At 42.7% G+C, this 23,776-nt stretch overlaps 1 protein-coding gene across 1 annotated transcript in view; it reads left to right on the forward strand.

Moving 5' to 3' along the window:
- The first annotated feature begins 18,823 nt into the window (after positions 1-18,823).
- The window catches only part of LOC105201903 (nuclear hormone receptor FTZ-F1), a 33,019-nt gene continuing 28,066 nt past the window's right edge, over positions 18,824-23,776 (forward strand). The window contains exon 1 of the mRNA XM_039453360.1: positions 18,824-23,513. Coding sequence (XP_039309294.1) covers positions 22,232-23,513 — 1,282 coding nt within the window. The 5' untranslated portion in view covers positions 18,824-22,231. The remainder of the gene's footprint in view (positions 23,514-23,776) is intronic.

Raw genomic sequence — 23,776 nt, forward strand, 5'->3', positions numbered from 1 at the left:
CAAACAATAGATGTTCTCTTTATATTGTTTGAAAATATTGATTGAGTTTTGTACTAATCGACAATTAATTGAAAATGTTTTTTGTCATCGAAAGAAAAACTCTTACATAATTGTGATTCTTATATAGTATCATGTTAAAAGTCAAATATATTATAAAAATATAATTCTCGATATTTTAACGAGAACATTTTATTCAACTCCGTTTAACAAAAAAAATACACATATATCTTTTTTCTAGTTCTTAATTAACTATTACTAAATAAAAAAATATACGTAGCGAATCATATCAATAGGATATTTTTTACACAATACGCGTACTGTCTAAAAAAACAGATGTTCATTATATACGCGTTACTATTACATGCCGAAAACGAGTTGTGAATTTTTTTATTCGACATAGTGTCTTAATTTTTTTGTAGATAAACTACAAAATGTATCTATTAATAAGAAACACTTACCAATAGAAGATTAAATCCAAATGTTCCAAGCGATATTGCAAAATTAATCGCGAGTTTACCCATAATTACAATTTTCTAGCTTCGGCTCCTAATGACTGCATCATTATTTGAGACATATAGACTATATATATGTATATTACAGCAGTGCTATAAATATTTTACAAAAGAGAGATTGCGTTTGACCTTAGAGATAAACCTCGAGCTGTGTTGTGCTTATTATAACCGGTTCTGATCGTAATAATAAAAAATTATATCTGAAAATAAACGGAATTCCGGACACGATAATTTTTATATTTGTTTGTACATACGTCATAAATTTTATTCTGATTTAAAGCATCTTTGTACGCAAGTGCGAGTGCGTAGCATATTTCTTGCTGTTCGATGTGCATTAATTGGACGGTAAGACCGAGTACGTTCCCCGCGCACAAGCGGAATTCCAGTCTAGTAACCATACGTGCGATTGCTGGTTTAAACCCTTTAAAATATTTCCACGACATGATAATACGGACGAGCATGCACCGAGCATTTTTCTGTCATCAGATTTGTATCAACTATATCTATAAAGACTATAAAGTCTTTGTCATCTCAAGTCTTGGAACTTACGATTGTGAGACTTATGGCTATGAGTTTTCTTTTTTTAATATTTTGGTTAAAAAACAAACTACTTTTTTTGTAAAAAAACTAGGTTTTTTTTTTAATTTTGAAGTCATAAATACTTGTTTTTTTTATCTCTAACCATTAAACAGATTATTAATTTATATACATAAGAAAAAAAGTTTTTTTCTACAATCATGAATTTAATAAAACAATGGACTCTCGAAATTTAAACACTATGAAATTAATCAGGACTAATGAAAGTACGGCAGTTATTAATTTATGTATAATAAATTTTGAAAATGCTTATAATTTAATTTACGCATTAATAACTGTGTCCTTATTAGCTCTGCCTAATTTTTGTAACGTTTTTTGATTACCTTCATAAAATCATCAATTAATCGATTGTTCCATAATGAATTACTTTTTACTTGTGATCTTTATTTGAGCAAAATTATAAAAGTTTATGAATAATTATTGAGGAAGAAAAAATAACGAGTACATTTGAAATAAAAAAAATAAGTTAAATTAAGTTAGACAATTAAATTATGTAGTTTATTATGATTAAGAAAGTTTCAGTTCAAAGATAAATGCATAGAAATAAAGTAATAGAAATAAAAAAAGAAAATTTTAGTTAACTATTGCAGCAGTTTTTTTCCTTTAGAGAATTGTATAATAGAAGATTCCGGAAATTTTCTTTGTTTTGTAACATAACTACACCATCTGTGATTTTATAGAAAGTGAGAATTGTGACAAATTTAGTTGTACGAAAGGAAGTACGTTGCATAGGATTCGAAAAATGCCGGATTAAAGCAATCATCTAGATTACATGGCATTGTGAAAACGAAACGATCCCTCGTGATTGGAGGATCGCCGGGCACAGATAAACGACGCACAGATTTGAATCATACGCTCATTCATCCATGATTTTTTGCCGGAAAAGATCCGCACGGATCGCCGCGGTATTTCTTTGCTCTCGTTTACACAAAGTCGGAAAAGTATCAGAGAATTTCCTGTATGACGTACGGCGACATACACGGCGAGTAATTATATTGTATCAACGGGGAAGATTTCGCGGATTCGTGAGAAAGATTTTGGGATCATTCACGAAAGCCAGTTAGTTTGGTAGTGATTTATGTAAGTTACTTAAAAATATTATGAATCTCAATAACAAATGTAAACTGAAGCGATACATCATTTTTGATATTATCCTCCTAACAATTGGATCGGTATGTCAAAATAAAGGATTTTACAACTTGAGAGTTAGTAATTGAGTTAATAATCGATTTAATGTATCCGAAAAAAACAATATCCAAGTTTTATAATTTCGTTTGTACGAAAGGAGAGAAGGAGGCTCATTGTTTTATCGTCTCTAACAATAAGTGAGAAATGGTCGTAAAACTTTGTTCGACCGTGGTGTAAAGTTAGCTCGATCAATCAAATTTTGTTCTATTCTACGACAGCTAGATTAACAACATTTCCAAGTAAAATGTGATCGCTACATTATGGATTATTTCGTAAAAAGAATATTTTGTTAAGCAATCTTGCAGAAGCTTACCCGTAGTTATATGATATTTCTAATAACATTATTTTCAATAGGAAGCAACATAGATATCGATGCGACCTGCGGTTTGTTTTGCAGTATTATTTTATGAGATAACCGATAAAGTACGCGCTTGACCTTTGTTCGCTCCACTTGGAAGTCAGCAATTTGCTACCGATAGACACCTATCGCAAATTCCCTTAGTACCCTCGGACATATTTTAGCAGCAATTTGTGATCGACATACGTATACGCGCGATCAAATACGTTTGCTTCAATATTCAAATTACCAGCCTGCGTATTAATCGAAATGTCAAGTCGGTCGTTCTATCAAATTTCGTTAGCAAATAGAGGCTCGGCGCTGGTGGAGCGTATGGGCGTCGCGACGGCGCGCGGCGCGTCGCGGCGCGTCGCGGCGCGTCGTGAGGGAATTGGCGAGAGGGCGAAAGAGAGAAGAGGGACGAGCGAAATAACGAAGAACCACACCCTTCTAAAGAAGATTGTTAGAATGAGGATAATGCGCACAGGTATTGTCGCGCAAAATCTTAACTCGCAATTGAAATTGTGAGACTGCAGTTTATTCAAGAATTTAATGCGCGCGATACCGACGTATAGTCGCGCAAACACAGAGACTCGTAACACGTAACCTCCAACGATATCATCGCGCTCCTTCCCTCCGCATCAACAGCGGCCAATCGATCATCCGGATTTTAATATCGTTATGTAGAATTTTATAAAATTTCAGCATTTATGTCTCTGTAATGATATAAATGTATATCTTGTGACTTGGCAATCTCATCGATTGTTCGAATGTTTTTTGGCGAGGAACAAACGAAACGTGACACCCTCTAGAACGAACGTATTATAATATTATCGCGGAGAGATATCGCACATCGAAACATTACGACGACGATGGCACTCGAATCTCACGTGAACGGTACTTAAGGGAGGATGAAAGCAAGCGAGAAAAGGAAGAAGAGAGGAGAGTAAAGGGAAAGGGAAAGGGACGCAATCTGACCTACAGAGAATGTATTAGCGATCGGGCAAGCGGCGAGCCCTCTGTGTGTGACGCTCAGTTAGTGGGGACGGACAAGGGTGAACTGCATACATATATCGACGACACAATGCGATAACGCGGTGGCGGTGGCGGTGGCGGCAGCGTTGTTGCGCCCAGACGAAGAGAGCGAGAAAGAGCGAGGGGAGACTGGACGAGTAGAGAAGGGTAGCTACGGAAGGGCGCGGTAGTGGGAAGGGACGGTAGTGGAGTGCGGTCAAGTGTACTGGGTAACTAGGTCAATGAGAAAATCGAGAAAGAACGTTGTTGTCGTGGGAGCGCAAGCGCAATCGCAATCGCAATCCCGCGTCCGCGTCCGCGTCCTTTCTTCTCCCTTTCTTCATCCCCCGTCCACTCTACCTCTCTTCCGAAAGTCCTTCCCGGAAGGTATCCGTCTCTACATAGTGGAACGATTCAAATCCTCGTCTTTGTCAGAAGACACGCCGAATCGTTCGTTTCCTTCGCCGAGCAAGACTGACAATGAGCGAGAGGAGCGAGATGAATGAAAATTTCTAAATATCGCTCTCTTGTTTATGGGAACGCGCGAGAAAAAAATGCCTCAAAGAAAAAGTTTGTGATGGGATAAACTCACATTTGTTACCACAAATATGGGTAAACTTTCTTTCGACGTTTTTTCATTCAAATCTTAAATAGCGAGAAGATATTTGTTTTATTGAAATACTATCTAGCGTTATAAAGAATTCTCTTTTTGCAAATGTATTTATAACACGTATATGATGGATATTTCATTCATTTAATAATTTTACGTGTTTTTTAAGTAGGCGATGAGGAGTTTTATATTACGTTTTGTAGAGTATTGAACTTTATTTTTTCTTTAATTTTTGTTTATACATTTATATGCCTGTTTTCTATCTCTTTGTATTTTATCTTTTATCTTATACTCTTTCTCTCTCTCTCTCTTGGTTGTTTATAAATTGTAATCATTTGATCATTCTATATTTAAAAATGTCACTATTTAGCCTATCCTAATGTAGTTTGCTTTGAAACAAGAAGCTATCTCTTTTTTTCTTCTGTCTTCCTCTCGCTACTAGTCTACTACTCACACAAGACCAACTGCTCTGGAACTGCCGTCGCGTCGGTCCAAAGTTCCGTTCTTCCAAGCATCCTTTGTACCAGCTACTTCGCGGTAATTTACAAGTTTATTCGGTAACGATAATCGTAGTTGAACCGTTCACCTTCCTCTCATCGAATAGATATCATCGTATCATCGGTCACTGTTGCTTCTTTGAACTTGAACACCCTTCGTTTATCCTACATGCCGGTAACAAAATTTTTAGACGCGACAGTTTGCAAAAAGCTTGAATTTTTTGCGGTGCTTTGGACGATTCGGACGATTTTGTAAATATACTCGGAGAAAGCAAAGTTGAATAATAACTCCAATACTAATTAAATATTCGATTAATATAATGAAAAATAATTTTACTTTTCTATAAATATTTAGAAAATACAAGTATCATCAATAATTGGTTACAATATTAACTAAATATATAGAGAAGTAAAATTATTTTTTATTATATTAACCAAATATATTTACTTGGCATTATTTCACTCAACATTACTTTTTTTTTTTTTTATGTCGGACATGGATATATTGCACGAATTCTGAGCGACCTCGATTATTGGCGCGATACACCAAGAACGTAAATGGCTGTTGCCAATTACTGAAATTATGATTACGAAACGTGACGTGATCTCCAGTCATACACACACACACACACACATACATTTAAGAAAGAAAAGAAAACATTTATACAAAACGATTTAAAGCAAAGAGTTTGCTATTTGTCGTAATATTTAACCGTAAAAAAAAAGAATCTGAGCCAGCAGACTAATCGCTTCATAGTAAAATACATATCGATCGATGGCGAAGTTATCCGTTGTCGCAACAAGTGTATGAATAATGTGCATCCTCGTCGCTAAACACACCGCCGATGCCAATTCGCTTTTGCCGACGTTATCGTTAATACAAAGACAAACCGATTCGCTCGCAGACAACATTGAGCTGCATTGCCGTCATCGAATTTCCTATCGTTATACACCGCGCTTTATCGCGCGTACTCGAATATATATTCATCGCCTACCTATCTATCTATCTATCTATCTCCCTCCCTCTTAAAAAATATTTTAGTGTCATTAAATCTTTGTGCATGTTGTTGCCCATCTTCTGTTTCGAATGGACAACGTAACAACCCCCTTTCACAACGTGCCATTCCAAGTTGTCGCGTTGCTCGGAATAAAATGCTGCGTCGGGATTTGCGCACGCGCCAATTTCGTCTGTGTAAGTGCGGGCCGACACTCAACACATGTGCAACGCACACACGTATGGGGATCAACCCGAGCGTCGAGCAGTACAAGGTGGTCCAAGTGCATCGGGTAAATGGGTCAAGCGAATTAATTCACGCTGGCTGGCAAGCCGCACTTCGTGTCTCTCGCTACGCACAACAAAAACAATATAGAGCGCGCCAGGGTTACAAAGTAACAGCTAAGCGAGACACGCACGAAATATAGTTCACGGAAAGCGTATATAACGTAAACATGAAAATCGCATTAACGGACGCTACTCTCGTACCTCGTCTTAGGGAGGAAAAAAAATGAGAGAACCGAGAGATGCTTTTGCTATCTCGACGGCTTTTGCAACTTAAATTCGCGACGAAATAAATTGCATTCTGCCATCTCGCGATTTGTATGTGTTGTTACATATACCATTGTGTAGATACTTGTGTAGATTTTTCTGATGATAAACTAATCTGATTTTAGATATCATTTATCTAAACGAAACTATTGTCCTCGTAAATATACATATTGGAGACAGAAATGTTTTAATTTTTTTTCTACGCAAAAACTACAATACTTTTGGAATTCAGAGTATGGTTCTTCTTGTCAATTTTTAAATTATCAGCAAGAAATACAAAGAAAATACAATGTGTCAAGTGAAATTTTGCGACTTTGTAATTTATTACAATACAAAAGAAAATTAACGTTCATTTTTTTGACATTCACGTCTTTGAGCGAAGATTTATCTAGTATTACAAATACTTGTTATCATAACTTTGCTTAGTTATCATCGATGGCTCTCAAAACGTCTTCCGGCAAGAACGCAACGGAAACTTATGCGTGCGATTGCCTTATCGTGTACAACAAATATTGCAGTCACAATGTTGCATGAGCGCGAGGCGTATTTATTTCCGCGCCAATTACCAAATTGATGTCGTAATATTCTATTCGCGCAGTGTCGTGGGGAGGAATGATGACCCGGACTCTCTCAATGTGCGTTGCATATTACAATATAGTAGTTGTCATGTATAGCATGAATAAAAAATAATATTAGAAATTTAAAATAATATAATTGAAGCAGTATCGTGGCGAAACCTGATTTACGCATCGCGAAATATTCGTAACATTTAAAGGGTCGGTACATCATACGTCATTTGATATCGAGAAGATATCGATTTTATTTCAGATGTAGTAGTTTGAAGCACTTGAAAGAATCTTCACGTAATATTAAATAAATAGTGGATCAAATATGCTTATGCGTATATCGAGAATACAATAAACGTAGTTGTTTTTTCGACTTTAATACGCTTCTTTCCCTAATTAAGTTTACTAAAAGAAAAACTTTATTTAAATATAAATTATATATAGCGATTCGTTGAATGCAAAAGCTCAAGATACATTGTTTCGTATACGTGACAGGATTCATAGAAGACCTTATTTCGTAATGCAGACGGTTTGCGATTGAAATATGGCGAACGGAAACTTGATTGTATTGCCAGCATACCTCTCTGTCGCAGGTTGTATCGACTTTGACGTACTTCGATCCACACACCTGAGAGTATTGAGATAAAGCATTGCGTGTCCACATGAAATTGGCTCTTATACCGAGTGCCCCTAAATTTTCGCATCAATTCATTGTAATTCATTCTTCCGTAGAAAATCGATGGAATTTCTTTTTACCAAGAACTTAAAACTCAACATCTTTTTCTTTTAATTTTTTTAGATTGAATGTTTATAAGAAATACAATTCTGATAAAATTTGTATAACATTAATAAAAAAAAAAGAAAATTTTTACTATATTACTTAACTTTCAAAAGCTTAAATTAAAAAATTTATTTTATCATAAGAATTGAAAACTCAAAAATGTCACAGCAAAAGATTTCGCAGGTGTGTAGAATTTAAGAATTGTTAAAATCTTTGGTGCAATAAAAACAAATTTTTTTGAGAAATTCTTTTTTCGAAGAGAGCACGAAAAGCTTGAAACTTTATTCTTGTCACACAAAAGTATTATAAAAAATGTTTATAAGCAATTAGTTGCGCTTGCTATCTTTGCGTCGAAGAAAAAGTAGCTCGATTTTTCACAGTGGCACCCTGTAGCGAAGTCATAAAGTTGACACATGGGTGGGCCCCATTTTAGAGAGCTACATGAAACGCATATAGATCTTAACGAGTACTTGGGTACTCAGTCAGAATTATGCTCGACGAGTGCAGAAATATACATACAAAGAGACGCGTAGCAGCGTCGGCGGCGACGGCGACGGCGGCGGCGGCGGCGACACGCATGCGGATCCGCTGGTAACATTGGTGCCAGCCAGAAATCAGGTCACTCGTATCAAACTGACCTACATACCGTTATCATCTGTATTATCGCCTTTGATAAAGCGTTTATTAACTGCACGATTATACTTATTAGTGAAAGATCCATAAAGGACGTTTTTATCCCCTTCTCTTTCTTTTCTCTACAGCTCACAACTTCCTTCGTGATATTGCGTGTTCGTAGTACATTGAGTCGTCAGTTTCCTGTTGCTGTGCGTAACTCCCTCAGCCCTTTGGAAAGAGCAATATCTCTTAATCTCAGGCCAAAATAGATTTTCCCAACTCTTTTCTTATCTTTTTCCCTTTCCACCCACACACTCTCGCTCTCGTTTTATTTTCTCTCCATTTTTCTCGTTGTCTACCTTCCCGCTAAATTGTTCGACACTTATCGATTTGATATCTTTTCACTTGTCCCTCGCCACCCGCCTTTGCTCTGACGGCCGCGATGGTAATAATAATTGAGGGTAAAAACACCTCTCTCGCGACGTCGCGCTAAAAATAACAGGCAACAAACGACGCGGTTGACCTCGTCCTGGCCACCGTCCTTCCTCAACGCTCCGAACTCTTCAACTTGATCTAATATTGCATATCTGCCCCCGCAAACTTTCGAGCGAGATCGCGTCTATGCGAGAAACGGTCGATCATCCTCGATATTCGTCTAATGTACAACGCGTACGACGCTCTTCCGAGAGCGTGAGAGAAATTCCGAGAAAGTTAAATGAAGGATACCTCACTTTATTACCTGACATATTTGCGGGTGGACAAATTAAATATCGTCAAGTCTCTCTAGTGAGAAAAGATAATTCAACATTTCACAGTGCTACATTGTCAGAACGTGGATATAATTCTGAATTGATTATTAATTTACCTGTAATTGTTGTTTTTTTTGTTTTTTTTTTTGTTTTTTTTTCGAGTTGTGCTGTCATTTAAACCGTTAGAAGATAACTTTTCAACATGTATATACATATTTACTTCGTTCGAATCGATTATACATTTTCTTGGAAAGTTAAAGATTATTTTCTAATCAAACGTATTAGGTTTGACTCAGCGATGATACGTTTTTTCCTTATTATTATGTCATTATTGTTATGTATCACTGCTCATTAACTTATCTTTGTCAATAAATTACAATTTTTTGTGTAATTTATTGACGGACATTCGCATGCGCATTCAAACGAAATAAACACAGAGTGAAATGCGTTGCGAATTTTCCGTCGGTTCAAACTTTAGCGAAAAATATATTTATATACGAGTATTTTCGCAAAATATTTCGCCGAATTCGCGAATAAAATTAAAAATGGAAAAATTCTGAAATTGGTCAAACCACTAAGAAATCAAACGTTACATTGAACGTCGCGATTTCAGTGATACCCTTGACCTAGAAATAACCGCGGAGGGAGCAGTTTACACCCCAGCGACCCAAAATAGAACAGACATTTTCCTTGAACCGTTCGACTTTGTTAGAATTATCGATAAAAATCTCCCTTCATAGTTAATCTGAGAGAGAACTTGTATTATTATCGATATTTTATTTATATATACAAAAGTATAAGTAAAAAATGCATCAAATTAAGGAAGGTAATTAAGCATTAATTAAGATGGACTAGTTGAAATTAGGCTTCATCGAATGACACCGTCACCTTTTTCCTAATCTGACGCTCAAATTATTCAGGTCTGATTAATTTCCCTTAATATGCGCATGTATAAAAAGGTGAACGAGGAATTATTTGGTGTAATTTAATTTCTTTAAAATAAAATAAAATGTAATATCCCACGGCATTTTAGAGTCGAGGTAATTTTATTCTATTATTTATAATTTTTATTATAATTTAGTGAAAAAAAATTGTATTATTGTTAAGTTCTCGAATGATACGTCGAGAACTTAAATATTTGAGCAATTTAGAAAATAGAGCGCAAGATGGTCGTGAAAAATGATTCACGTTCGATGATAGGGAGAGACGGAGAGAAAAGTAAAATCTGGCATTGTAAACGGCAGGCGACGCATTCTCTCGTGCAAGCGAAAGTGCAAGTAAGAATGTCGAGAGTAATCGCGACGCGACAGGGAGAGGGAGAGAGTGAGCAGCGGCTTACCTCACTCACGGTGAGGCGCGGCGATTTGCTCTCTCGAGTCGAGTCTCGTCGAGAGTGAGCGCTTGCATCTTCGACGCGTAACCGCTCGACGTAACGGGCGTAACTAGTACCATTGCCAATGAAAGTCGGCATCGCGGAAAGTAAAAGCGGATGAGCCAGTTTTCGCGCGCGCGTCTGCTTTCCGACGAGAGAGAGAGAGAGAGAGAGAGAGAGAGAGAGAGAGAGAGGAGGGCGAAATCACGACGATAGCGTGCAAAGACCGGCCGGCGAACGAGAGCGAAAGACTTTCGCTCATTCATGGCGCGCGGCGAGTCTCTCCGAGTCGGCTTAGAGAGATGGTTTTATATCTGTTGCGCTGCCTAGAGCTCTATATTTAGAAAGACGGAGAAAGAGAGAAAGAGTGACGCTCGACTCGCGAGGGGAATTTGATTAATGCGTGACGCATTCTTTGATACGTCATTGCGCTTACTTTCGATGAATACGCATTTCTTTCTTTAAATTGTTCAATGCGATATAATTAGTATACAGCGATTTATTAACGAATTTGTTTCATTTTTTACAGAGTCTGATCTTTTTATCTAATAAATTTAAAATATCATTTTAAGACAAAAGTCATATTTGTATAATGTACTTGGAATTTCTGTAATTTTCTCGATTCGAGATTATTAATTCTCACTCGCGAAAATATTTATGTTTAATCTATTCGGTATCGATTAGAATTGCAAATAAACTACGTATAACTATAGCCATTATGGCGCTATCGCCTCACAAGTTCAATTTACGCACGAGATGTCTTTTCTGGTTGTAAGGCAGATGTCAAGATCATTAACGTCTTCAATTTATTCGTCTAAAAATAGTTTCTTGTATATTATTATATTTATTATATCGATTGCGCACCGGCTTTTCAAATCGTGACTAAAACTCGTTTTCACGTAGGACGCAATGTTGGACGATGACACGTGCGTTCGTTAATACGTAACGCCGATGCAATTAATGAACGATACGCAGGCGTCACGTCATCTCACAAAATCGTCAGACATTTGCGTCATGTGCCATGGGAACAAACTTATTTGGCACGTGCCATCTTAGGTGCGTTTTGCGTACGGTTGATATTGTTTCATTCTGAATTCAATACAATAACATTCGCAATTATTTAAAATCAATCAAACCTCGATATATCGATTGATGCATATTTTGAATTCGATGAAATTTTATCCCCCCCCCCTCCCCCTCCTTCTCTCTCTCTCTCTGATTTTGGTTTTATATTAAAAGAGATGAGAAAGAAAAAAAGAAGATAAAAACTCGCGTTTAGAAATCGAAGATGAAACTTTTGTAACAATAAAATAGATTTATAAGATAGGAGATTACGATGATAAATTCAAAATAGTAAGTGCGTAATTTATTTTTAAATGTTAATATTATAAATATTTGAAAAAAATTGAAAAAACTTTAAACGATCAGAATTGGCGTAAATCAACATGGATTTTTATGTCAATTATATAGGTGCGCGATTAAAGTAACAAACTCACATTCTTTTTTATCGACATATCTTTTTATCGCGAAGCGTTCGCTCTCTCGACGTACCGCATATCGCACAAATCTTGCCTGCGTTGAAATTATGGCTGTCGTGCGATTCAGAGAGTTCCACATGTAGGTATGTGCACGTACTCGTTGCGCGTCCAGGCTCAACCGGAATTATTTCTCAGGGAAATTACCGGTCATTACGGTCGCCGATCATTATCATCGGCCTTACCTTTTGTAGCGTCGAGCTTCATGTATCCGATTCTCCCTTCAACCTTGAAAATCATCCCGCTCGCGATTCCCGCGTGAAAAGAAACGAACCACATTCCAATCGAGGGATATTTACCTCTTGTAATCGTAAATAATTTTTCGGTCAAGGTCGAGGTCGGCCATAGCATTTTCCAATCTCGATATTTGATAAAAAAAAGAACGGATTTACAAGGCGTGCCGTAAATGTTTGTTATAATTGTCGGATGTTGCGTGCACGTTACACATGCCGAAATTACGCACATCGAATACACGAATTTGCATCTGTTACATATAAAAGAGTGCATAAATTTTGCGGAACGGTACTACTCGAAACTGAATACTCAAGTTTCTCTGTTGAATTTAAAAATGTATTATAAATTAACTTAGCATTTCTAAATTATTAATATGATACAAATTGCGTTAAATTTTTGAATATTCAACATTTTTTATAAAATATTTGTAAAATTAAGCTTTTCGAATTAGTTAATGTCAGTTTGACATTTTTCCATTGTTATTCGTACAATAAATAATGCACTAAAGCCACAATTCAGGCAGTAAAATTTGAAACTGAAGTTTAAGCTTGAATTATGGTCATAAAAATTTCGATGCTTCCAAAAGGCAACATTATGTGATGGAAGTCTTAAAAGAAGAATTAAAATGTTATAGAGAAAGGCACCAAGATTATTGCGCCAGGTATACAGGGTACAGGGTCTGTAAGTTTATAGGTGACTGTCTTTTTCATCTCTTAACTTTTTTTTTCACTTTCTAAGGACAGAATGGTGCGTAGCACGTAAAAAACCCAAGTTTTTAATAATTGCCTCGTTCCGGTTATATTGTATATCCTCTTTTCTCAATTAAGCAAGCCTTAACCTTTTGGAAGCCAATTTGTTTATTTTTCCTTTGATAACTATTTTGGACAATTTTTACTCATTGACGTAAAACGGGAATTGTATGGCATATGGTATACGGTATCTTGGATCTTACTTGAGGGAACATATACGAGTATATCCCGTTGAGTTCCAAAGAATCAATTATATTGTACAATAATTCTCTAGGTAATTCAAAATAAACTCAATATAGCCTGCAGTTGATGGATAATATCGTGCAATATGCAAATATTGTGTAATAATATTGAGTCTGCAGGGAGCCCTTTAGACTCGTTTTAAAATCGCTATCGTATGACACTCTATTCGATTCTGCGTTAACGCGGCGAAGTAGAACGACTTAATTCTAGATCCGGCACGCCCACTTTTTACATCATTGTTATTAAAACGGCATTAAAACTTATCTCAACATTTTTCTGCTGCTTTTGGGATTGATTACTGAATAACTTTTTCAGTATGCATCAATCGATATAAATTTTAAGACGCGTGTGTAGTGAGAGAGAGAGAGAGAGAGAGAGAGAGAGAGAGAGAGAGAGAGAGAGAGAGAGAGAGAGAGAGTAGTTTCTTGTCAGGTCTTCTTTGAATCTATATATTCGCGAAAAGAAGAGAAGCAAAACTGTAAAAGAAGGTCAAATAATAGCACGTGTAATTTAAAATTAGATTAGACTCGAGATTCTATTCTTTTTTAGATCCATCGACAGGAAAACGATAAAACAATACGCTCTTTGCGCGAGTAGTTTTTGCACTACGTACGCGCATCCACGCAGCCAATCGAGGCTAATGCGCAACAACACCTTCACATTCCGACCGTAACTCAAAAACCACTGATGCGTTATTTCTCGACGGTACTATCGTCGAGGAAAAAGTCATAATTTGGCCGGGAATTGAAAAAGAAAAAAAAGAAGACGGCTCGTGGATGAAAGAAGTGGCGATAATTCATTTTTCGAACGATCTCTGTATACAATCTCTGTATACTATCTTTCTCTTTCATTACTCTTTTTTTCTCACCGGTACGTAATAACGTGCGCGCGTGTACAAATGCGCGCACGCGCAACTCGCAATATTGCAACAATACGTTCGTCGATGCGTCGCGCGCGCACGCATGCACGTACACGCGGAGGTGCACATAGGCATAGATACGTCACGAGCACACCAGCACGTGGTCTCGCGGTACCCCATGTGGGTAAATGTGTCAAGGACGTGCGAACTGGCCTGCAAAACGACGATTCGCGTTTCGTGGATGAAACATTGCTATCTCACTCTCTCTCTCTCTCTCTCCCTCTCCTTTCCTTCTCTTCCTTCTCCTCCTCCTCCTCCTCCTCCTCCTCTTTCGCTCTTTTGCTCTCACCATCGTTTTGCGAGACAAAGCGAGCGGCGATTTTTGCGAAATCTTTATTGCAAGAACATGGATACGGGGATTGGACTTGAGAAATGGGTCACGCGCCGAGGTTCAAGCTTTTTTTTTTTTCGAAAACGCTGACGGAAATTCTCACAATCTTCCGCCGGCGCCAGGATAAAATCGATTTTATTTAAACGGTTTGACGAACGGATTCTACCTATGAATCACGTTACTCGCATTATTTCGTTATTGTCACTCGAATTGACAAAAAATTGCCACTTTGTCTCAGGTAAACTTGTCTACTAGAAGCGAGGAAAATCTGGGTTAAACAAATATCGCTCCAGGTCACTCCATCGTGCGAACGGCACGCGAGGCGTAAATAATCGGTGACAGCAAAAAAGAACAACTTACGTTGGTATTTGTTTCCCTTGGAAGATCTCTTTGTAATACTGTATGGAAGTAATACTATTGGAATGCCTCTGAACGCACGATTTAGATACTCTGAATTTTCGTAAGCGTAACACAAAGGAGGATCTTTTCCCTCCTCTCCCCTCCCCCGACAGAAATATTCATTACGTTAATATACGACGTGCAACCACACCACAATCGGTTAGATTTTACTTTTAGTTTCGAAAATGGGATTGCGGAGTGGGGGTGGGCCTTGGCACACTTTGCACACCGAGACACACCGTTGGTGGCGAGAGAGAGAGAGAGAGAGAGAGAGAGAGAGAGAGAGAGAGAGAGAGACCCTACACACCGACACGCTCGTATTCCCCGCGACGAATATTACAAGCTATGATTCCGCAGCATGAGAATAATCGCATCCCGAGACACGGTGTGTATTCGAGAAATGGGCGCTCTTATCAGAATCATTCTTCCCGTTCCTTATTAATAACGTATATCCTCTCTCGATGCTCATTGACTCAGCTGCGATAAGCATTATCCTGTCCGAGTAAGTTACACCTCAGGGAGTTCCAATTTAAAGGATAAGTTGTTTAAAAGGAAAAACGACGATACTCTCTCGCGTTTCGAAAAAAGTGTTGACTGAAACTTTGTCAAATTAAATTGTTGGCTCGAAATGCTAAAGATTCATCGAATCTTGTAGCCGTTTTCATACTTGTGTATGCGCGCTATACTTAATTGTTATGTGCACACAACATAGTTTTATCGATTTATTAGTATTTTGTCCTCAAAAGACTAGCGGCACATTTTTTCCAATACTCCGATGGGTAGTAGATATTACGATGTTCTCCATGACCTAAATTACCTCAATTCAAAACAAGTTATCTGAGTTTCTGAATCTGGTTCACTTCTTTTTTTATCTTTTATTATGCATCTCATAATCAGTCCAACTGCAATTTGCATTGTCTTGGTTCAGTAAATTATTTCAGTGCCCTACTTTTAAGTGCAACTTGACGCTTCCTTTTTTTTCTTTAAAGAAAGGCCACACTCGATCTTATCAGATATTATTGCATCTATGCCATTATCATTATTTTACTTATGACTTTTCTTAATAAAAGACAAATAATCTTTCTAGTACTCATAGATCAGTATTAGATATCGCGATCTTTCTCATCGAGTTATTTATCCTATATCTATGTTCAATAAAAATATTTCGTTAAATAAAAATGATTTTTTCAAAGAAATCCACATTTTACTTTTCGCTATTGATAACTAGGTCAAGATTCCACGAGTTGGAGCGTGTTCCTTGGCAAGTTTCGAACTTTTGTTACAGGGCTTCTCGAAATGCGCGAAATATTGTCGCGTCACGTCCGCGTTCGCGCCGCGACGATCCGCGATAGACGATCCCCGATCTATTCGGCCAGGCCGAGCGCTTAAAGGATCACTGCGATGCTAATTGACCCAGAAATCAAGCGTAATGCTTGATAATGCCGATAATGGTCGCATAATTTCAGTCTATACGGGTAAAGGACTGCCACGAGTGTTACGGTACACCGTGGCGCAGGCCTTGTCGTTACTGTCGTCGTTATCGTGTCGCGTTGAGTCCTAAGCTCGTGTAACGAGTTTACGCCGAGTTGCGGAATATATGTGTATATGGTATGTACGAGCGTAGGGTGTAATATAAATACGAGACAGACGAAAAGTGCAATGGCGAGTAGGCCGCGTCGCGTCACTCGCCGCATCGCGTTGCGACGATACTCTCTCGCCGCTTATTATTTCATGCCACTTCATCTGTAATTATTTTCTCTCCCTTTTGCGTGTTATTAATCGTTCGTGATAACGAGCCGACGAGTGGACTCGCTAACAAATCGCATCGCATCGCGTCGGTGACGGTCGACGCGCGCGGCCACGTGCTAGCTCATTCTGTCGGTGATACGCTAAACGATATTATCATTAATTGGAGCGTTGCAATTGGACCGTGTTACGCAACGCGGAGACACAAAGTGTCACATTTTTTACAAATCGACGAAACTTATTTGAATAAAAAGAACAGGACGTTTCTCTCTCTTTTTTCCTTTCCCCTCCCCCCCCCGTTTTTTTTTATCAACTTACAACCGATCCGGTGCAATTGCACCCGGTGCCGTAATACGCAACGGCGCATTGCGTAACGCGGTGCAACCGTGCGCCGAAAACGCGACACTCGAAAGTGAAACCGATTTCCTCCGATTCTCTGCTGTGACGCGTTGCAACTAATTATCTGCGCCGCCCCGTTCTCGGAGCGCACGCAATTTTAACGCAATCGCAATATCGTTGTAATAAAAAAAAAAAGGGAAGAAAAAAAGAATCGGAGGGAATCTCCAGCTCGTGGACGCGAACGTGCCCGTATGTGTGGCGACTGCCGAACGCGGCATTGCGCCGTCGATTTTACACTTTGAAAGTTTCTGGGTCGCGGCGTGCGGATGGGCTTTCACTTTCCTCCGTTCCTTCTTCCGTTCCGTTCTTTCGAGCGCGTTCCGTGCTGGCCGCGCCGCGCTGGAGCCCTTTTCGCTTTCGTTTGACCCTTTTTCCACTCGTGACAATTCTTATTCCACCTGCGTCGCCGGTTACATTGGCAGTAACGCTTCATCCGGGACCTCTTTCCCGTAGACACCTATCCGGTCGATAGCTATCCGGTAAAAAATAATGCGTGAGCGAGCGAGCGTGCGTGCGTGCGTGCGTGCGTGCGTGCATACGTGCGTTTGAACGTAGCTTGCTCACGCAGGTACTCACTTCCGATCCGCACCGGTTCAAACAAAAGACATAGACCGCCGTTTAGAAGCATGGCGGTACAATGAAGAACGGAAGTTCGATCGATCGTATTTTTTTAGTGGAATTCGAGTCACGGCCCTCGTTTGCGTATACCGCTTCAAATTGTCGTTATAAACTTTTCACAGTCTGGTATATTTAAATAAAATAGTCTTATAGTATACCGCTATTCTCAAGTACATAGAATATTAACGTAACATCGTCACGGCACAGCACTTCGCAATTCATTATACATAAAAAAGTTTTAGCATTTATTATTAAAAAACATGGAATATACGATATTACGAAAGTTTCTTAACGTTTTGAACGCGATGAATACTCAAGTGAATATCAACGAAATAAACGATATTCGCTTTGTGCAGAGAGAGTATGTGATGGCTTTTGGAAAATTTCCTATTGACGAAATTGATGAAATTATGTTTATCGTTTTTGTAATGTTTTCCGGAAAGAACGTTTCTTCTGCTGTGGACGAGCTTTTTAACGAGCTTCTTTTCTGGAATTAATATAATTCTTTTCAATCACGTTACGCTTTATCCTTTACCCTCGCTTCTCCGAGTACCGCTAACGACCCCTCTACGCAATAAGCTCCTTATCGAGCTTTCTACACGCTTTCGTGCTGCTTTCGTGTTGTTGTGGCTTGGGAAGGCGGAGGGCGAGCGCAGAGGCCCAAATTAGGTATGCTTTGAGCGCTCGATAGTTGTAAAAATAGTCTTATGTTATTATTACGGAATTTATGTGTCTCGATGTAAATGTATATATCGGGGTTTTCTGGAATCATTTGTCTCCTAGTATTTCTGTGGACGCGTTATTACGTATTCTCGGATGCTGCCGAAGGCGACGATCTCGTAATTTTTTTTTGTTCTCCTTTTTCGACGACACGATAATTCTAGGACCAGTCTACGATGTACAAACGCGGCGTACGCTTAATCTCGAAACCTGGTGCACCCGATGCGATGACAACGATGATGACAACACGCTTGCGATACTCCGCAAGGCGTGCATTCATCTATGCACGCGCGCGCGCGTGCGTGTGTGTGTGTGTGTGTGTGTGTGTGTGTGTGTGTGTGTGTGTGTGCGTGTGTGTGTGTGTGTGTGCGCGCTGTTACAACAGAACGCTCGCTCGGTCACTCGTACGGGAAAGAGTGCGAGAGTCGGCGAGTTAATAAAGGAGTCGGGTGCGGGAGCGGGAGAAGGGAAGAATGGGGAGGGGCGTGCGAGGAAGAGAGAAAGTGAGAGTGAGCGCGGCGCGTCGGGAGGGAGGAGGGACTAGCCAGAAAGAGAGAAAGAGGCATCGCGGCTTTCCACGCTGAAGGTATAGAGTACGCCTGTACTACACGAGGTTAGGAATAAGGCGGAGGCGTCAAGGGGGGAAGACGCGAAAGAAAGACGCACGCACGTTGGCGGAGGAAGACGTAACGCGCGCGGGGTGAGATAGATAAGGATAGGGTCTATCCGCGCGCGCGCGCGAGAGAGAGAGAGAGAGAGAGAGAGAGAGCGCAACGGATTAACGAGAGAGAGAGAGAGGAAGCGAAACCTCTCGTACGCGGGTGGCAGGAGGGTGACTGAGACGGAGCGTGATGTACGTAACGAGAGGGAGCGAGTCGCGGCTGCGTCATGTTCTCAACGAACTGGGTCAGTAGGTCTCCCCACCGCGCACCGCGTCGCACATCCACTGCTCGTATACACGTACGCGCGCGGATAGACCCTGTGTACGTATCCGTACACATACACACAGGCGTGGGGCGCGCTGGTGCTTGTCTCTCTCGGGGAGTGCCAACGGCGTTGCTGTTGACCCAGCCGCCGCCAGCAGCGGCCTATACGTGTCTCGTGCGCCCGCGAACGCTTCTACCTGACGACGATGTACCCGCGTCGCGCTTGCTTCGAAAGCAAAAGTCGCTCCTCTCCGCGCAACCGCGCGCGCGCGCGCGCGCGCAAACACGCACGCCTTGTCTCGAGACACGCATCGAAAAAAGATTCGGTCCTATCCGTGACGTTCGCGGAATGAGTCTTACGTCATTCGCAGGACCGGTCGCTTTCTCAGTTTTGCCGGTGAGAGAGTTCATTTCTTCTCGTTTGCACATATAACACCCCACGATCATTTTATACTACGCGTTTCAAAAATTCATCTTTGCGACGCGTGCGCGGTGCAAAAATACGACTCCGATCCCGGGAGACCGGATACGACGAGACGCGCGGCGTGCGTTCGTCGCGCGTAACGAAGCTTTGACGAGAACCGGAGGAGAGTCGAGCGACGGTGACGGGGAGGAGAGGAGAGGTTCGCGTTCGTCGGACAATATTTCTCCGGCCGACATAGACCTGGTTCCGTAAGTAGGTCATCCCCCGCCACAGGTCGCGCAACCTCCTTCTCGTCGTTCCTCTCCGCGCTCCCCTCCACCGCGCGGTACCTTCGACCGCGGCAATCCTGCCCCCTCTTTGCCGCGACCGCGTGCTACTCGCGCCTCCCCCCTCTCTCTCCCGCCGTCCGTACGGGCCTCTCAGGCGGCACCTCCACACACACACACGCGCGCACACACACACAGCGCGCGCGCGCGCCGCGTCGGATACCTGGCCGCGCGCGGTGGCATGCGCTGCTGAATCACTTTCACTTATGCCGTGCGCTGTGTTGGTTATACTCCGCGCGCGCGTCTCGCTCGCTCCATTCGTTAACTCTCTCTCTCTCTCGTTTCCTCCTTCTCGCGTCGCCTCTCGGCGTCTCGCCGCTGCCCGTCGGTAAAGGGACACGCGCGCCTTCTCTCCTCTATACCCACCGAAACGCCAAAGGAGCCTGTCAGTAGTGCGCGCCTCGGCACCGTTCTCCGTGGCACAGTTTCGCTCAATTTTCCGACCGTCCGCGCGCGGTTATCGTTGTCGATCCCGTCGTTGTCACGACCAACGCTCGCGTCAAGCTTCGCTTTTCGGAAGTGCGCCCGTTGACAGTTGACGTGTAATTGGCCGTGCGTTATCATGGAGACGAGAGAGTGATCGCGCGGCGTGAGAAGCCGATAATAGCAGCAGCAATAGCAGCAATAGCAGTAGCGTTGTCGTCGTCGTTACTATCATCATAATCATCATCATCATCATTATCAATCCGGCGTCCTACTCGGACAATTCGGTGCCGCGGGGAAAACGACGTAGGCCGTCGTCGTCGTCGTCGTCGTCGTCGTCGTCGTCGTTGTCGTCGTTGTCGTCGTCGTCGTCGTCGTCGTCGTCGCCGCCGCCGCCGCCGTCGTCGTTGACGACGTTGTTACCACCGCGCGCTCGCGGCGATACGTCACGTATGCCGTGTCTCGCAAAGGCGGCCTCCCCGGCGCGGCGGTCTCTACCTACCTACCTACTCCATGTGCCGACGGTAGGGCAGCGGAGGGGAGGGGGCGGGCCCTTCGGGAAAGCAACGAGCCGAGAGGACAACTAGTCGTACGCAGATAGGCGGGCTGTCACGTTACTACTCTGTGGTCCGCTCCGGTCCCACAGAGTCCCTCGTTGGTCGCGCACTCGCTCGCCGGTTATTAGTCATCCGAATTAACGACGAGTAGTTGGTCTCGCGCTCTCCTTCGCGCCTACCTCCGTGTGCTGCTACAATACGATCGCGATTACGCCCCATACGTAAACGCGTAAACGCCCGCGGCGTGTTTGTTGACAGTCTCGCGCGCGCACATTCGCTCCTAGCGCGTCTGTCTTGTCTTTGGCTGCTGCTGTCTCCGTGGTGCACGGTATGCGGATAGATGTAACATTCGTCGCACGGCGCGAGTCTCGTCGTTCGCATCGTTCGCATCGTTCGTATCGTCGTGCTCGGTGATAAGTTGGATTACAGTGCGGACACAGAAGAGGAAAAACGAAAGGGGGCACCTTGGTGGTGCGCGTTTGCCGCTCGGCTGCTCCGCGTGCGGCGTGTTTTCGACGTACAGTGTACCCTGCGCCAATGTTGACGCGCGACCATTCGCTATCATGCCATGTCGGACGTAGCCTCGTCGACGATCCCGACGACTTTGTGTATTCGCGGTATACGTTTGGTGGTGTGCGATGGTTTTTCTCGGTAAACCTGTGTAACTCGTGAAAGAGAGAAAGAGAGCGTGACTGGTGATCGATATTCTTATATTATTCTATTCGTGCCACCCGGGGAACCAAAATCGAGTGTACGTGTGTGTGTGTTTCCTCTTTCCTCTTACACGCGCGCGGATCGAGGAATTCTTTTCCTCTCTACTCCACACGACGAATTGTGTCGCGGCACAATTTTTTTTTTTTTTTTGTGTGTGTCGACGTCGTCCTCGAAGACAACGTCAGCCGGGAGAAGGTGCGCCAGGTTTCGTTTTGCGAAACGTTAAACGACCGACAACCGAGAACCGACGCGTCGTTGTCCTCTCGCCGTGGAGATCACGCGATCTCTCCAAACGGATCGAGAGCGATGTCCCGCGAACGTGACGAACCGAACGAAACAGATAGACAGATATATACACGGACACGTACAAAAGTACTGTATTAACATCCCGGAGAGAAAGACACCTAGCCCCTGATCAGCGGACGCGATACTATAAATCGTCGGTCGCTTTCAAGAGGAAACCTCGAAAAGACTAAGGTTCCCGAACGGTCGCATCCGAGCGCATCCGAGCGCGCGGGGAGGGCCCGTCTCATATATGTGCCCATACGCGAGCACGTCTGTCCGTTGTGCGGTGCTTCTCGCGCATGGGTGATATGTTATTGGAGATGGAGCAACATTCGGGCTTGATATCCCTGAGCATGTCGCCGTTCCACCTGAGTCCGCAGGGCAGTCCGCAAGCCGCCGGGCAGCAACCCCCGCAGCAACAGCCGCAGCCGCACTATGGCTCGTCGGCTTATAGCAGTTGCGCGCAAAGCTCGCCATCGCCCATGTGCCATCAGCCGCAGTCTCAATCGCAGCAACAGCAACAGCAACAACAACAGCAGCAACAACAAATGTCCGCTCACAACCAGGCGGCACAGTCGCAGAGTATGTCGAGTTTCGAGGCCGCCTTTTTCGATTCTCCTCTCGATGATCATCGAGTCTTGTGTCCTATGTGCGGTCACAAAAATCGGATAACGGACATGTCTGGTTATCAGTGTAGTCTGCAAGGCTTGCTCACGTGCGAAAACTGCAAGAATTTCTTCAAGCGCAACGGCTCTCCCTGTAGCAATAAAAAGATTTACACGTGTCTTTTTTCTCAAACGGGTGGCAGTGGCGGTGGCAATGGCGGTGGCGGTAACAATGGTAATGGGGGTGGCGGCGGCGGCGGCGGCGGCGGTGGTGGTGGTGGTGGTGGTAGTGGTGGTGGCGGCGGCGGCGGCGGTGGTAGTAATTGCGGCACATCTTCGGGACTTGAGATCTGCATCAACAACAAGAAGGTGTACACGTGTCTGTTCCCGCCAACAGGAGCCGGAAGCGGTAACGGAGCCTGCGGCGGTACGTCTACCAATCTAGAAGGTAACGGCGGCGGCGGCGGCGGCGGCGGCGGCGGCGGAGGCGGCGGCGGTGGTGGTGGTGGTTACACCGGTAGCAGCGGTGGCGGCAATGGCAGCGGTGGCACTACCGCCGGAGGTGGTGGTGGTCCAGGCACGACCAACGCCACGGTCAGCGGTGGACCGGCTGTCGCGGGAAGTGGCAATGTCGCCGCCGGTGGAGTTCCGACCGGCGGCGGTGGTACCCTCTGTCACCCGGGATTAGGCCAGGTCGGCATCGTCACCGGCTCGATACCGTGCCCGTCCGACTTCCCGGACACCAAGGACATCGTCATCGAGGAGCTGTGTCCCGTATGCGGTGACAAGGTGTCCGGTTATCATTACGGTTTACTCACATGTGAGTCCTGCAAAGGATTCTTCAAGCGCACCGTCCAGAACAAGAAGGTCTACACGTGCGTCGCTGAGAGGTCTTGTCACATCGACAAGACGCAGCGAAAACGGTGTCCCTACTGCCGCTTTCAAAAGTGCCTCGAGGTTGGCATGAAGCTTGAAGGTGAGTCTTTTTCTTTCAGTCTACTTAGCGAATTATTAGGGACATATTGTTCGCAAATATTCAGACAATGTTGGGAATAAGGGAAGAGGATTGAGTAGCAAAATATTGTCAAGATTATTTTGTTTACAACTTTTTTTGACGTTCTCACTCGCGAACGAATAAGACGTCGACGCAAATATTTTGTTGGCATTCTGTTTATTCGCTTGGCGAATATTCACTTTTCTCAATATGGAAGTGCGAGCTGATGAAAGCGCGGTAATTTT

Source organism: Solenopsis invicta, chromosome 9 (genome assembly GCF_016802725.1).
Source record: "Solenopsis invicta isolate M01_SB chromosome 9, UNIL_Sinv_3.0, whole genome shotgun sequence".
Lineage (NCBI taxonomy): Eukaryota > Metazoa > Arthropoda > Insecta > Hymenoptera > Formicidae > Solenopsis > Solenopsis invicta.